The sequence below is a fragment of the Hypomesus nipponensis genome, chromosome 10 (genome assembly GCF_054491055.1).
Source record: "Hypomesus nipponensis isolate SF chromosome 10, ASM5449105v1, whole genome shotgun sequence".
NCBI lineage: Eukaryota > Metazoa > Chordata > Actinopteri > Osmeriformes > Osmeridae > Hypomesus > Hypomesus nipponensis.
In genome coordinates, this window is record NC_140370.1 from 18,542,360 (window position 1) to 18,557,835 (window position 15,476).

Below are 15,476 nucleotides of genomic sequence, written 5' to 3' on the forward strand. Positions count from 1 at the left end.
CCCCACACACACACACACCACACGCCTCCTCTGTGGCCCCAGCATAGCAGTCTGCAGTGGTTTCCTAGGTAACCTAACATCAGTGGTTTCCTAGGTAACCTGTGGCCTTGTGAAGAAGGGGGGGGGGGCTCCCTGTGCTCTGGGTCCTTCGCTCGAATGTGTGTGTGTGTTTGACTATGTGTGTGTGTGTGTGTTTGACTGTGTGTGTTTGACTGTGTGTGTTTGACTGTGTGTGTGTGTTTGACTATGCGTGTGTGTGTTTGACAACGTGTGTGTGTGTTTGACTACGTGTGTGTTTGACTACGTGTGTGTGACTGCGTGTCTGTTTGTGCGTATGTGACTACATGCGTGAATGTGTGTGACTAGGCTATGTATATGTGTGTGTATTTTCCATAATACGTAATCATGTAACATCGTGATTGTGTAATTAAAAAGTTATATTTTATCTTTACAGTTATGTACCCCTGGAGGAACGGAAAAAGCACGTTGCTACATTAGTCAGCCCGGGGTCGCGCGTGGACCATCCCTGTTCAGGAAGCCGCAGAATGCGGGAGATCCAGATGTGAGCGTGGACTGACAGCGCCCACGCGCAAGCAAGGACGTGGGCACGCAGCGCAGAGGGAAAGCGGAGCAGAAAAGCGAAACATGGCGACATCGAATAATCCACGGAAATTCAGCGAGAAAATCGCTTTACACACCCAGAAGCAAGCAGAGGAGACGGCGGCGTTTGACGAAGTGATGAAAGACCTGAGCATTACCCGAGCGGCGAGGGTAAGGCTGCCTATTTTAACACAATTTGCTTGTTGTCAAATCATAAATAAATAAATAAAAATGTGCGGTGTTTATACAGCTCGACTGTCGAGGTAAACAATAACAAACGGCTCCAGTGCCAGCTATAAACGTGCTGGAATTATGCAGACGGTTAAACACATTGATTTTGCTGTTGAAAATATTACTGGGCTCGTTGTCACGGAAAGTTGGACACCATCACCCTGCAGCCGTGATATTACGGGGCGTGCTTGCGGGGCGTCCTCGCGTGTTTGATAGCGGCATTCAAAACAAAGCTCAGGGTCAGAGCCCCAGAGAGAAACAGGCAGTTCAGGGTTGTATTCCAGTATCAGAGAAACAGGCAGTTCAGGGTTGTATTCCAGTATCAGAGAAACAAGCAGTTCAGGGTTGTATTCCAGTATCAGAGAAATAGGCAGTTCAGGGTTGTATTCCAGTGTCAGAGAAACAGGCGTTCAGAGTTGTATTCCAGTATCAGAGAAACAGGCAGTTCAGGGTTGTATTCCAGTGTCAGAGAAACAGGCAGTTCAGGGTTCTAATTAGGATCAGAGAAACAGGCATTTCAGGGTAGTATTCAGTGTCAGAGAAACAGGCAGTTCAGGGTAGTATTCCAGTGTCAGGTTGTATTCAGTCTGTGAAATGTACAGCAACTTGTTAAAGTCAAAGGTTCCAGCACTGTGCGACAGGGTGCAGACAGACAGGGTGCAGACAGACAGGGTGCAGACAGACAGGGTTCAGACAGACAGGTGGCAGACAGACAGGGTTCAGACAGACAGGTGGCAGACAGACAGGGTGCAGACAGACAGGGTTCAGACAGACAGGTGGCAGAAAGACAGGGTTCAGACAGACAGGGTTCAGACAGACAGGTGGCAGACAGACAGGGTTCAGACAGACAGGTGGCAGAAAGACAGGGTTCAGACAGACAGGAGGTAGACAGACAGGGTTCAGACAGACAGGTGGCAGACAGACAGGTGGAAGACAGACAGGGTTTAGACAGACAGGTGGCATACAGACAGGGTGCAGACAGACAGGGTTCAGACAGACAGGGTTCAGACAGACAGGTGGCAGACAGACAGGGTGCAGACAGACAGGGTTCAGACAGACAGGGTTCAGAAAGACAGGGTTCAGACAGACAGGTGGCAGACAGACAGGGTTCAGACAGACAGGGGGTAGACAGACAGGGTTCAGACAGACAGGGTTCAGACAGACAGGTGGCAGACAGACAGGGGGTAGACAGACAGGGTTCAGACAGACAGGTGGCAGACAGACAGGGTTCAGACAGACAGGTGGCAGACAGACAGGGTTCAGACAGACAGGTGGCAGACAGACGGGGCAGACAGACAGGGTTCAGACAGACAGGGTTCAGACAGACAGGTGGCAGACAGACAGGGTTCAGACAGACAGGGTTCAGACAGACAGGTGGCAGACAGACGGGGCAGACAGACAGGGGGCCAGGTGTGTGACTGACTGCAAATCAGAGATAAGGGGAGATTATGTTCATAAACTGCGTGCCACAATAGATATGGTGCGACATATAAGCTCTTAATGAAGAGATAATGTGTGACATGTAACATGTAAGCCTTCTGATGAAGAGATAATGTGTGACATGTAACATGTTAGCCTTCTTATGAGGAGATAATGTGTGACATGTAACATGTAAGCCTTCTAATGAAGAGATAATGTGTGACATGTAACATGTAAGCCCTTCTAATGAAGATTCTGCATCAGAATGTTGTTCATGTAAAGCCCACACAAGCAGACTGGTTACAAACATGCTCCAGTCTGTGGCTCAGGAGGTAGAGAGGGTCGTCTGTTAATCGCAAGGTTGGCGGTTCGATCTCCGACTCCTCCCAGGCCATGTGCCAAAGTATCCTTGAGTAAGACTGAACCCCAAGTTGCTCCCGATGGGCAGGCCGGCACCTTGCATGGCAGCTAACTGCAGTTGGTATGTGTGAGTGTGAGTATGAATGGATGAATGAGAGGCAAAACTGCAGAAAACGTGCTATATAAATGCAGTCCATTTACCGTTGGTAATGTGATGGTGTAATGATGTGAGGTGGAGGTGAATGGTAGGACCTGTAACTGTATGTGTGTGTGTGTATGAACTGCCACACCCCCTTCCTCTGGCAAACCCTTCATACAGGATGGAGGTGAGAGAGGGAGGAGGGAGGTGAGAGAGGGAGGTGAGTGAGGGAGGGAGGTAAGTGAGAGAGAGAGAGGACGGAGGTGAGAGAGGGAGGTGAGTAAGGGAGGGAGGTGAGTGAGAGAGAGAGAGGACGGAGGTGAGAGAGGGAGGTGAGTGAGGGAGGGAGGTGAGTGAGAGAGAGAGAGGACGGAGGTGAGAGAGGGAGGTGAGTGAGGGAGGGAGGTGAGTGAGAGAGAGAGAGGACGGAGGTGAGAGAGGGAGGTGAGTGAGGGAGGTGAGTGAGGGAGGTAGGAAAGAGAGGAGTGAGGTGAGCTCTGGGCTGACAAGAAGGGGGAAGTACTGCACATCGTAATCTTTAGAACAATGTGTATAAGACAATATGTAAATATGTGTACAGTATGTCTAAATATTGTTTAATATGCACAATATGTTTAATGTGTTGTTGTTCCAGTTGCAGAGGCAGAATATGCAGTACCTGCAGCTGGGATCCAGTAGAGGGCAGTGTTACGGCGGCTCTCTGCCCAACGTTAACCAGATCAGCAGCGGCGCCATCGACCTTCCCTTCCAGGTCAGAACGTCTGTGTGTGACCCTGTCGTTGACCCCTGACCCCTGATCCCTAGCTCCATCCCTGATCCCGGTACGTGAGTGTGGTCTCCCTAAGCACCCTGACACTAACCAAATGCCTAATCATATCCCTAATCATATGCCTAATCATATCCCTAATCATATGCCTAATCATATCCCTAATCATATGCCTAATCATATCCCTAATCATATGCCTAACCATAATCATATAGCTATTTTAATGTAAATTGCTGATCTGTAAACAGAGACACGCAGGGAGTCATAATGATAATGTTTAAAACAGGTCCAGAGCAGGTGTAATGCCCCTGGTGTGTAATTCCCCCGGTGTGTAATGCCCCTGGTGTGTAATGCCCCTGGTGTGTAATGCCCCCGGTGTGTAATGCCCCTGGTGTGTAATGCCCCTGGTGTGTAATGCCCCTGGTGTGTCCTTCCTCCAGACAGCATTTCTCCCTGCGGGGCAGGACAGCAGCCGCAGCACCCGGCGCCACGGCCTGGTGGAGCGGGTGTACCGGGACCGCGGTCGCATCACCTCTCCACACCGCCGGCCCCTGGCGCTGGACAAGAACGGCCGGCAGATATCCTTCCTGCTGGGCTGCGGGGCTCCTGCTGGGCTGCGGGGCTCCTGCTGGGTCGCTGGGTCCCCGCGGGGTTCCTGCTGGGCCTCGGGGTTCCTGCTGGGTTCCTGCTGGGCCACGGGGTTCCTGCTGGGCCTCGGGGTTCCTGCTGGGTTCCTGCTGGGCCACGGGGTTCTTGCTGGGCCACGAGGTTCCTGCTGGGTTCCTGCTGGGCCGCGGGGTTCCTGCTGGGTTCCTGCTGGGCCGCGGGGTTCCTGCTGGGTTCCTGCTGGGCCTCGGGGTTCCTGCTGGGCCTCGGGGTTCCTGCTGGGCCGCTGGGTCCCCGCTGGGTTCTTGCTGGGTTTCCGATGAAAATTATGGGTGGGGGATTTTTGGCAAATATTTGTGGGATTTCCCTCAAATACTGATGAACATGGCCAGTTATTATACACAGCCCCTCACTGGGAACACTGCAGAGATTTGTTGTCATATCCAAGTTCACGTCTTATGTTTCTTTCTCCTTAATGGGCTCTCACATAGACAGCTGTCCCTATGGTTCAGTCTACCTGTCACCTCCACCAGACACAAGCTGGAGAAGGTGAGTCATCCGTCCATCCATCCAACTGTGAAAGTGTGTAGTGTGTGTGTAGTATGTGTGTAGTGTGTGTGTAGTGTGTGTGTAGTGTGTGTATAGTATGTGTGTAGTGTGTGTGTAGTGTGTGTGTAGTGTGCATCAGTTTGTGTTGCTGTGCTTCAGGACCAACTCGGACTCTGCGCTGCACCAGAGCACGCTAAGCCCCGCCCTGCAGGCTGACGACACACAGGAGCTGCCGTCCAAACGAGGTGAGGACCCTTCTACACCTCCTAGCTCTTCTCCTGTCTCCTCTCTACCATCCTGCATCCTACTTCCTTGTGTTCAGCCCTCCTCCAGACCCCTTGTGCTGTCCTGAAGTACAGTTACACAATAGAGCACACACAGAACAATGCTCTTCAATCTGAATGAGACCGTTAGTGGTCATGCTTTCTGTCTTGATGAGCCTAGTCTGTACTAGGGATGTGTAGTTTGTGGTGTGTGTGTAGTGTGCATCAGTGTGTAGTGTGTGTAGGGATGCAGCGATTAACCAATTTTACTATAAGCCGCAATTTAAAGATGGTGTATGCAATGGCAAAAATGGTTTGAAAGAGAGGGGAGGGGACTGGATCATGGGGACAGGAGGTGGGGCGATGGGAGAGAATGAGTTCAGAGAGCTCTGCCTCGGACAGGGGAGAGAAAGAGTTTAGACATTCACGGTTATTGTTAGTTTCATGTATTTGGTACTGTATTATATGGTAACTGATTTCTGTTTCAAAAGGCAGCAACTGTTCAAAAACAGCAGGCCAGGTTGTTAGTGTCTGAGAGGACAGACCAGCTGTGTCTGATGATCAGAGGCCTGAAGGAAATTTTCACCCCACTGAGAACCAGCTAATGGAGCCTGTTGGGTTAGAGTGGTAACCCTAACCCTAATGGAGCCTGTTGATGCTGGCCTGAGTCTCTTTGAGGGCAGAGTCAGTAAAGGGCTTTATCCAATCACTTCAATGGCAATGAGTCGTTTGGTGCAGAAGTGCTAAATACATGTGACTATTTTGATATTATGCATCACTTTTAAATAACTGAAATGTGTTTGATGCTGTCGTGTTCCCTCAGTGCTTCTGCTCAGGGTACCTAACGAGCAGGACAAGGCACCTAACCCTAACCACACCGAGGAACTGAATCACCACTGGGATGGCAAGAAGGTGAGTGGTCTGCCGTGTGTGTGCGTGTGTATTTACGCATGTGTGTGAGTGAGTGTGCATGTGTGTGAATGTGCAGGTGTGTGTGTTTGTGAGTGTACATGTGTGTTTGAATGTCCGTGTAGCAGCAATGTTAGCCGTCCTCTGCTACCGTATTGCTAGCTAGCTGCAGCTATCATGGCTGCTCTGCCTTATGCTGGGGACACACTACGGCAGTGGTTCTCAAACCTGTCCTCAGGGACCCCTGTCCTGAGGGACCCCTGTCCTGAAGGACCCCTGTCCTCAGGGACCCCTGTCCTCAGGGACCCCTGTCCTCAGGGACCCCTGTCCTCAGGGACCCCAAGCATTTCAACATGTTGAATATTTACCATCAGAAATCCTGATGTGTGGGGGGATCCCTGAGGACAAACCCCGAGTTTATCACATGAAACGAAACAATATCCAATCAGAAAGCAAGCTGAGAGAAGACAGAAGCATAACAAACAGAGTCATGGCGCAACACAAAGTTAAATGGAATTGATTTGAGGCAACAGCAAACCCTTTTCTTTTTTCTGTGAATTTTCCATGAAAATAATTCCAAACACTATCATCGCAATTTCTTCCTGCATATAGTCTGCCATGCTTATTCTTAAGTCTCGACAGATTTTGCGAGATTTGTTGTGTTAACAGTCAGGACACTGGTTGAAAATCTGTTTGTGTGTGGTATGGTTTCTTTGTCAAATCATGGCACACCACACACTGTTGGAGCAAAACGGCTAAATCTAGGATTTTTTGTCCTCATGTTTGTGGTATCTCACAGTTTGAAGATCTTATAAGGTTAAAAAAATCGTTTAGTGTGTTCCCAGCATTACTTATCAGAGGGCATGCTAATACGCTTAAGAGCTAATTAGCTAACGAGCGATGGATCTAACGAGCTCCAGCACCTGGCTGGTTCCTGCTTCCTCCTTGACTGCGCGGACACTTACAGCAGCACAGAATGTAACCCCTCTGATAACTCCTAACCCTCTCTCATCCACTACAGAGCATCGCCCGCTCCAAGCCCTGCAAAGTTCCGGGGATAAAGTGAGTCTCCAAACTCCTAGCTCCGACCTGTTCTCCTAGTTCTCTGGGTAGGTTGTGTGACAGTCTCTCCTCCTCCTCTTGCAGCATTTTCCTCTCCCCGGACCAGGAGATGTTAGGGTTAGGGTTAACCTCTCTGGTGTCGGCGAGCCCGGGTACCGGAGGCTCCCTCCCCGACCTCACCACCATGCAGTTCCCCCCGCCGCTGCACCCCCCACTGGACCCAGAGGAGCAGGGCAGCTCCTCCAACAGCACCGGGGACCTTGCTACCCTGCACACAGATGGCCCTCAGCCCTCCCCTGCCCTGCCTCCCCCCCTCACCCTCTCCCAGGTACACTCACCCTCTCCCAAGTCCACTCACCCTCTCCCAGGTACACTCACCCTCTCCCAGGTACACTCACCCTCTCCCAGGTACACTCACCCTCTCCCAGGTACACTCACCCTGGACTGGGTGAGGGTTAGGGTAATCCTCACCCTCACCTGCTTCCCCCCAGAAACACACAAAGCTACACTGAGCCTTCCCTCAGTCTTGAATGTGTGTTTGTGTACCCAGGCTATCGACACCATGACTCTGGAGCAGCATCTGTCCCAGTATGCCTTCTACCTCCCAGTCACTGCCCAGGACCAGGACATGACCGAGAGCCAGACCCCCCCTGGCCTGGCCCAGCTCCTGCACCAGCTGCCCTCCTTCAGCACTAGCTCCCAGAATCCAGCCTCCGGCAGCATGGACAACAGCTCGGTACGCTCTCTCCCCATCGGTACAGCAGCAGCACATGGCAAACTACAACAGCACATGGCAAACTACAGCAGCACATGGCAAACTACAACAGCACATGGCAAACTACAGCAGCACATGGCAAACTACAGCAGCACATGGCAAACTACAGCAGCACATGGCAAACTACAACAGCACATGGCAAACTACAGCAGCACATGGCAAACTACAGCAGCACATGGCAAACTACAGCAGCACATGGCAAACTACAGCAGCACATGGCAATCTACAGCAGCACATGGCAAACTACAGCAGCCTGCAGCACATCATGTTGTCAACATGGCTCAGTTGTCTACATTGGTTACCATGGTTACTAACTCTACGGGGCTGAGCCTGTTGAGCTGCCCTGCAAAGCGCCTGGGCCTTCTCTTTTCTGTAACCTCGGTAACACCTGTTTCTGTAGCCAAGGCAACACCTGTTTCTGTAGCCTAGGCAACACTTGTTTCTGTAGCCTAGGCAGCAGCTGTTTCTGTAGCCTAGGCAACACCTGGGTGCCGGATGGAACTGCACATCCATCATGGGGCTGAAGGAGATACTGAGGTGTGGGTTAGAACATCCTCTCACCCCTGTACTACAGTGCTCTGGCTATCCTAGTCCTGTACTAGTGCTCTGAGCACCCTAGTCCTGTACGAGTGTTCATGGGTATTGTAGTCCTGAACCAGAGTGTTCTATTCTAGCCCTGTACTAGAGTGTTCTGGGTATTGGCCCTGCACTAAAGTCTAACCTGTTCTACTGTCAGTATCCCCTCTCCTGTGTCAGTCCTGTACTAGTCTAGTCCCGTGCTAGAGTCTAACCTGCAGTGCTGTACCCTCAGTACCGCTCCAGGCTAGGGTCCTCAGCGCTCCCGTCTCCAACATCTCCCGTCTCCAATCAAGCCTTCTCCCCTGGCAGCTCCCCTCAAGTAAGGGCAACCGACCACCTGGCTGACTGGCTGACCAACTGGCAGGCTGGCTGACTGACAAGCTTGCTGGCTGACTGACAAGCTTGCTGGCTGGGTGACTGTCTGAATGTCTGACTGAATGACTAGTTGACTGACTGACTACCTGGTTGGCTGGCAGACTGGCTGTCTGACTGACTGACTAGCTGGTTGGCTGGCAGACTGGCTGTCTGACTGACTGACTAGCTGGTTGGCTGGCAGACTGTCTGTCTGACTGACTGACTTGCTGGTTGGCTGGCAGACTGGCTGTCTGTCTGACTGACTTGCTGGTTGGCTGGCAGACTGGCTGTCTGTCTGACTGACTGACTAGCTGGTTGGCTGGCTGGTGTGTGTCTGTCTACCTCCTCCGTGGTCCTGTAGCTGTGTAGTCCTGCCTTCCCCAGTCTACCCTGTCTAAAACATCCAGAAGAAATGTATCAATCCAAGTCTTGTATTAGACTCCAGCCTTGTATGTGCTTGTTTTGTGCTTAGTGTGTTAGGGTTAGGGTGGGTTGAACCACTAGTTGATACACAAGGGAACCCAGGGAGATGCTTCAGCACAAACACGTTGTCAGCCTTGTGACGTTTCTGCTCCTACGATGTGTGCCGTCCAACATTTCACCCGTGACCTGTCACATTTTTACCTGTAGACCTGTTTGAACCCATTAGAGATTATGTGTTTGTGTGTTGACCAGGGATGTGTGTGTGTGTGTGTTAACCAGGGATGTGTGTGTGTGTTAACCAGGGCTGTGTGTGTGTTGCAGCATAGCTCATCTCTGGCCAGTGTGTTCTCTGACCTGTACGACCAGCAGATGAGTTCCAGGCACACCAGCGCCCTCTCCCTGCAGGTCAGTGCAGCACACCTTCACACGTCTAGCCCTAGCTCTGGCCTTGACCCTAACCCTAGCCCTGACCCTAACCCTTCACTTTCTCACTACACCAACACGTCAGTGGAACATCCTCAGTGGAAGGATTTCTGTTTTTGGACCCTCAGCCAGTTCAACTGTCTTGTAGCCTATCAACTCTCTGGGATCCAGTCATGTGAGGCTATGGAGGATCTGCGGGCGTGCGTGGATTGTACTGACTGGGATATGTTCACGACTGCTTTCAATAGTCTGGATAAACTCACTGAGGCTGTGACATCATACATCAGCTTCTGTGAGGACTGCTGTATACCAACACGCACCAGGGTGAACTTCAACAACGACAAAGCCTGGTTCTCAGCAGAGCTCAGAAGGTTGAGGTCAGAGAAGGAGGAAGCTTTTAGGAGTGGGGATAGAGACAGATTCAAGGAGTCGAAGAACAGGTTTAGCAAGGCGATGAGAGAGGCTAAACGACTGTACTCTGAGGAACTGAAGCATCAGTTCTCAGCTAACGACTCTGCTTCTGTCTGGAGAGGGCTCAGGCAAATCATCAACTACAAGCCCAGAGTCCCCCACTACACCAACGACTCCCGCCTGGCCAACGACCTGAACAAGTTCTACTGCAGATTTGAAAGACAATTGGACAGTCCTGAACTACCCCGTCTCATCCATGTGACCTCCCCCCTCCCCCCTCTACAGTGACGACTCTCTCCATTCAGGAGGGGGAAGTTAACAGACTTTTCAAGAAGCAGAACCCCCGCAAAGCAGCTGGGCCGGACTCTCTCTCTCCTGCCACCCTCAAGCACTGCATTGACCAGCTGTCTCCGGTGTTTACCTACATCTTCAACACCTCCCTGGAGACATGCCATGTGCCAGCCTGTCTCAAGTCCTCCACCATCATCCCTGTGCCCAAAAAGCCAAGGCCAACAGGACTTAATGACTACAGACCCGTCGCCCTGACCTCTGTGGTAATGAAGTCTTTTGAGCGTCTTGTGCTGGCACACCTCAAATCCATCACAAACCCCTTCCTGGACCCATTGCAGTTTGCCTACAGAGCCAGAGGTAGATGATGCCGTTAACATGGCCCTCCACTTCACACTACAGCATCTGGACTCCCCAGAATCCTATGCCAGGATCCTGTTTGTGGACTTCAGCTCTGCCTTCAACACCATCATCCCTGCTTTGCTCCAGGACAAGCTCTCCCAAGTGGATTAAAGACTTCCTGTCTGACAGGAAGCAGTGTGTTAAGCTGGGAACACAAGTCTTTGACTCTTTAAATCACAATCTGCATAATGACACCGTGCACATTGAAATTTGCACTATTGTATCCTTTTCTTTGCACTATCTGTATTTTTAGGTTAGATTGTAATTATGGCTACTTATATTATTTTTTTTATTGTAAATCCCCTTAGTATTAGCAAGACTTTGCTCCTTTTGAATAGTTAGACCACATATTTAAGTTTCAAGATGCCTATACGTTTAATGTATGCACCTCCCTGCCAAAGTAAATTCCTTGTTTGTGCAAACATTCATGACGAATAAAATCCCTTCTGAATCTGATTCTGATGTGATGTTTATGTATTCTGTCACTTCAGCTTGAGCAGTTCAACATGATTGACAGCTCATTAGGCTCTGCCTCCCTCTATGGACCCGCCTCCACCCTCAACTACACCCAGGCTGCCATGATGGGCCTGACCGGTAGTCATGGCAACCTGCAGGAATCCCCGCAACTGGGCTACAGTAGCCATGGCAACATCCCCAACATCATCCTGACAGGTCTGTTACATCACAGCCTTCTATCTCACTCTCTTTTCTCCTCCTATTAGCCTATTCCCTCTTTCTATACCTCTCTAGCTTCCTCCTCCTATTTTCCTCTTCTCCCATCATCCTTTTTTTCCCTCCCCCCCCTCTCTCTCTTCTCTCTCTCCTCTTTCCATTAAGAGTGAATACTCATTCTCATCTGACCACCTCTTCTATCCTGCTCTCTCTCCTACTTTTTCTTTCTTCTTCCACCTCTCTCCCTCCTCTTCCTTTCTCTTCTCCTCTCTCTTTCCTCCTCTTTCTCTCTCCTCTCTCTGCACCTCTCTCTTCCTTCTCTCTCTCCCTCTCGTAGTGACCGAGGAGTCGGCCAGCCACCTGTCTAAAGAGTTCGCCAGCTCCTTGTCATCTGACAGCTTCGATGTGGATGCTGCATTCCCATTGGATGAGCTGAAGATTGACCCTCTGACTCTGGATGGTCTACACATGCTCCATGACCCAGACATGGTGCTGGCTGACCCTGCCACTGAGGACACCTTCCGGCTGGACCGCCTGTAGCGCAGCGCAGGCCTGGGGAGAGAGGCTGGGGCACCTATCCTAAGAGAAAAGCCTTTTTCTGGAGTGTAGGAGTCAGTCGAGACCTAGGATGAGACAGGATCCAGGCCGCACTCCCACCAGCTACCCATTCCAAGAGCTGAGGATGGATAGGCTAGTGAAAGGAAGAATGAATATGGAGGATGGTTACCTTAGTAACCTTTCTTTCTCTCTGGTCACATGGTGGTGTTTGTAAAGCAGGCAGTCTGTTGTGACCAGTTGGGTTAACCCTAACCCTAAACAGACATCAGAGCCCTTCTTTGTTCTTATTTTAAACATGCAAAATCCCTTCTAGCCTGGTGTTTGTAAAGATGGAAAAGAGCCATGACTTTATGACCCTGACCCTTGAACCCTGATCTTAGCCCCTGGTCCTAAACCTGACTGGCCTCACCGTAACCCTGGCCTGACCGCAATCCTAACCCTGGACCCTAGCATAGGATACTGTCCCCTTTCCTGGCTGTGGTTGCCCTCAAGCTTGAACAGTCATCTTGCTACATCACCAACATCATCATCTGAGCTAATAAGAAACTGGTTGTGTGAAGAAGATAGTTTTGATATTATATATGATGTTGGTATTTTGGAAATGTTTGGTCCATACTTTATTGGATGAATATTGGAATTACTTGAGGAAGATGGCATCCTAAATGTTTCAGGACAGGGAGTAGAATCACAATATCTACAGGACAGGAAGCAGCATGTAGAATAGGTATATATACGGGATCTGAGTGGTAGCTCTCTTTGTCAGGACACCCCACCCTCAATCACAGGAACCTCATTCACAGGACCATCAATCACAGGAACATCATTCACAGGACCCTCAATCACAGGAACCTCATTCACAGGACCCTCAATCACAGGACACCGGTGACTGTTATGCCATATATCTGGTCAAACTTGCCTTCTTGTTTGAGGAAGAAAAGAGTATTTTTTGAAAACGTGTATATCCTATTGAAGAAGATTTGACTATTTTTTTTAGGCGTCTAATATTGTTGACTTGACGATGTTCCAGTTTGGGATTGCTGGTATGAAGGTGTTGGATCAGGTTCTGTTAGTTCTAGCATGTTCTGTTAGTTCTGGCAGGTTCTAGTGGTCCTCTTCTGCCTGTAAGCCCCCCTCCCTCCTTTATTGGACTCACACCTGGTAACAATCCAAATGTTCACTGTTCCCATACCAGGGTTTCACACAGAAAATGTGTTAGTTAAGGTGGTAGGGTTGGGTTTTCCGTCAGACTGGGAGGGGGTAGGGTTGGGTTTGCCGTCAGACCGGGAGGGGGTAGGGTTGGGTTTGCCGTCAGACCGGGAGGTGGTAGGGTTGGGTTTGCCGTCAGACCGGGAGGTGGTAGGGTTGGGTTTTCCGTCAGACCGGGAGGGGGTAGGGTTGGGTTTGTCGTCAGACCAGGAGGTGGTAGGGTTGGGTTTGCCGTCAGACCGGGAAGGGGTAGGGTTGGGTTTTCCGTCAGACCAGGAGGTGGTAGGGTGGGGTTTACCGTCAGACCGGGAGGGGGTAGGGTTGGGTTTCCCGTCAGACCGGGAAGTGGTAGGGTTGGGTTTGCCGTCAGACCGGGAGGGGGTGGGGATTGCCGTCAGACCGGGAGGGGGTGGGGGGGGTTTGCCGTCAGACCGGGAGGGGGTGGGGGGGGTTGCCGTCAGACCGGGAGGTGGTAGGGTTGGGTTTGCCGTCAGACCGGGAGGGGGTGGGGGGGGTTTGCCGTCAGACCGTGAGGGGGTGGGGTTTGCCGTCAGACCGGGAGGGGGTGGGGGGGGTTTGCCGTCAGACCGGGAGGTGGTAGGGTTGGGTTTGCCGTCAGACCGGGAGGTGGTAGGGTTGGGTTTGCCGTCAGACCGGGAGGGGGTAGGGTTGGGTTTGCCGTCAGACCGGGAGGTGGTAGGGTTGGGTTTGCCGTCAGACCGGGAGGGGGTAGGGTTGGGTTTGCCATCAGACCGGGAGGGGGTGGGGGGGGTTTGTGCGATAGACTAATCCGTTCTGCGGAGAAGGGGGACTGGCGTTGGTAACGGTTTGGAATGGAAGGGAGAAAACAGGACAACGGTGGATATTGTTAATATAAAAACTACGGGGATTCCTAGTTAAGGCGGCAGGCGTGTGTTGCTTAGGCGGCCGCCTTAACTGAAAAGTGCTGCTGGAAACCCTGCGTACTAGTCCGTACTAGTCCAGTGCTCCTGTTTCTGTGTTTGATCTTGTTTTGTATGTGTGTTTGCTTTTTTGTGTATCCGTGGTGAAGAACCCAATTCCTTCAATTCTTATTTTGTAACTGCATGAGTTCCCAGAGACAAGTTCATGTTTTCCTGCTGCTTTAACGTCAAAGAACTTTACCAGACCAACGGAGAAGTTGAATAACTTTTTTTAAAGATATTGTTCCAGTTTTGTTTTCTATGTTTGGTATGTTATGTTTGTTTCAGTTTCAGCCACATTAGTGAACTTGCCTGTTACTTTGTGTCAACCCCATCCCCCTCTTTGACCCACTCAATCCTCTTCAGTTTGTTGTGTGTACAGACTAGCTGTTTTAACTGCTTTCTTGGTAGAAATATTGTTTTTGTGCTCTGTGATATGATGTCCAAGTGATAGATGTTGTTGGTGCTCTGAAATGTCCTGCAGTCTGTCTCCGTAGCGTTCCACTTCCTGTTACAGTTCTGTGTTGTTGACCTGCAGCCCTCCTCACAATCCCTCCGCACAGCAGGGAGTCCTGCTCCACCTCACCTCTGCCAGCCCCACCAGCCAGGTACTAACCCACCAGCCAGGTACTAACCCACCAGCTGGGCCCAGGTACTGCCCCACCAGCCAGATACTAACCCACCAGCCAGGTACTAACCCACCAGCTGGGCCCAGGTACTGCCCCACCAGCCAGATACTAACCCACCAGCTGGGCCCAGGTACTGCCCCACCAGCCAGATACTAACCCACCAGCTGGGCCCAGGTACTTCCCCACCAGCTGGGCCCAGGTACTAACCCACCAGCTGGGCCCAGGTACTAACCCACCAGCCAGGTACTAACCCACCAGCTGGGCCCAGGTACTGCCCCACCAGCCAGATACTAACCCACCAGCTGGCCCAGGTACTGCCCCACCAGCCAAGTACCAACCCACCAGCTGGGCCCAGGTACTAACCCACCAGCTGGGCCCAGGTACTAACCCACCAGCTGGGCCCAGGTACTGCCCCACCAGCCAGATACTAACCCACCAGCTGGGCCCAGGTACTGCCCCACCAGCTGGGCCCAGGTACTAACCCACCAGCTGGGCCCAGGTACTAACCCACCTGCCAGATACTAACCCACCAGCTGGGCCCAGGTACTGCCCCACCAGCCAGATACTAACCCACCAGCTGGGCCCAGGTACTAACCCACCAGCTGGGCCCAGGTACTAACCCACCTGCCAGATACTAACCCACCAGCTGGGCCCAGGTACTGCCCCACCAGCCAGATACTAACCCACCAGCTGGGCCCAGGTACTAACCCACCAGCCGGGCCCAGGTACTAACCCACCAGCTGGGCCCAGGTACTAACCCACCAGCCAGATACTAACCCACCAGCTGGGCCCAGGTACTGCCCCACCAGCCAGATACTAACCCACCAGCTGGGCCCAGGTACTAACCCACCAGCTGGGCCCAGGTACTAACCCACCAGCCGGGCCCAGGTACTAACCCACCAGCTGGGCCC

The 15,476-nt window shown here is 51.6% G+C and overlaps 2 protein-coding genes across 2 annotated transcripts; both read left to right on the forward strand.

Moving 5' to 3' along the window:
- Positions 1-399: 399 nt before the first annotated feature.
- crtc1a (CREB regulated transcription coactivator 1a) lies at positions 400-13,047 on the forward strand. The gene is made up of 12 exons (XM_084707722.1): positions 400-771; positions 3,384-3,500; positions 3,956-4,422; positions 4,830-4,915; positions 5,757-5,845; positions 6,864-6,904; positions 6,989-7,208; positions 7,455-7,640; positions 8,491-8,577; positions 9,357-9,440; positions 11,051-11,231; positions 11,569-13,047. The coding sequence occupies exons 1-12, from the start codon at positions 646-648 to the stop codon at positions 11,769-11,771; spliced, it is 1,887 nt and encodes a 628-aa protein (XP_084563848.1). The 5' UTR covers positions 400-645; the 3' UTR covers positions 11,772-13,047.
- Positions 9,522-10,921, forward strand: LOC146272188 (uncharacterized; the record flags this gene model as incomplete). Its single annotated transcript, XM_084707538.1, has 1 exon — positions 9,522-10,921. A coding segment is annotated over one exon (636 nt), but the record flags the coding sequence as incomplete, so codon positions are not given.
- Positions 13,048-15,476: the final 2,429 nt, after the last annotated feature.

Excerpts from the sequence above, each read along its gene's own strand:
- crtc1a (XM_084707722.1), top strand. The coding sequence starts at position 646 with ATGGCGACATCGAATAATCCACGGAAATTCAGCGAGAAAATCGCTTTA. Across the intron at positions 4,423-4,829 it reads GGCCGCTGGGTCCCCGCTGG|GACCAACTCGGACTCTGCGC; the intron begins GTTCTTGCTGGG and ends GCTGTGCTTCAG. Across the intron at positions 6,905-6,988 it reads TGCAAAGTTCCGGGGATAAA|CATTTTCCTCTCCCCGGACC; the intron begins GTGAGTCTCCAA and ends CTCCTCTTGCAG.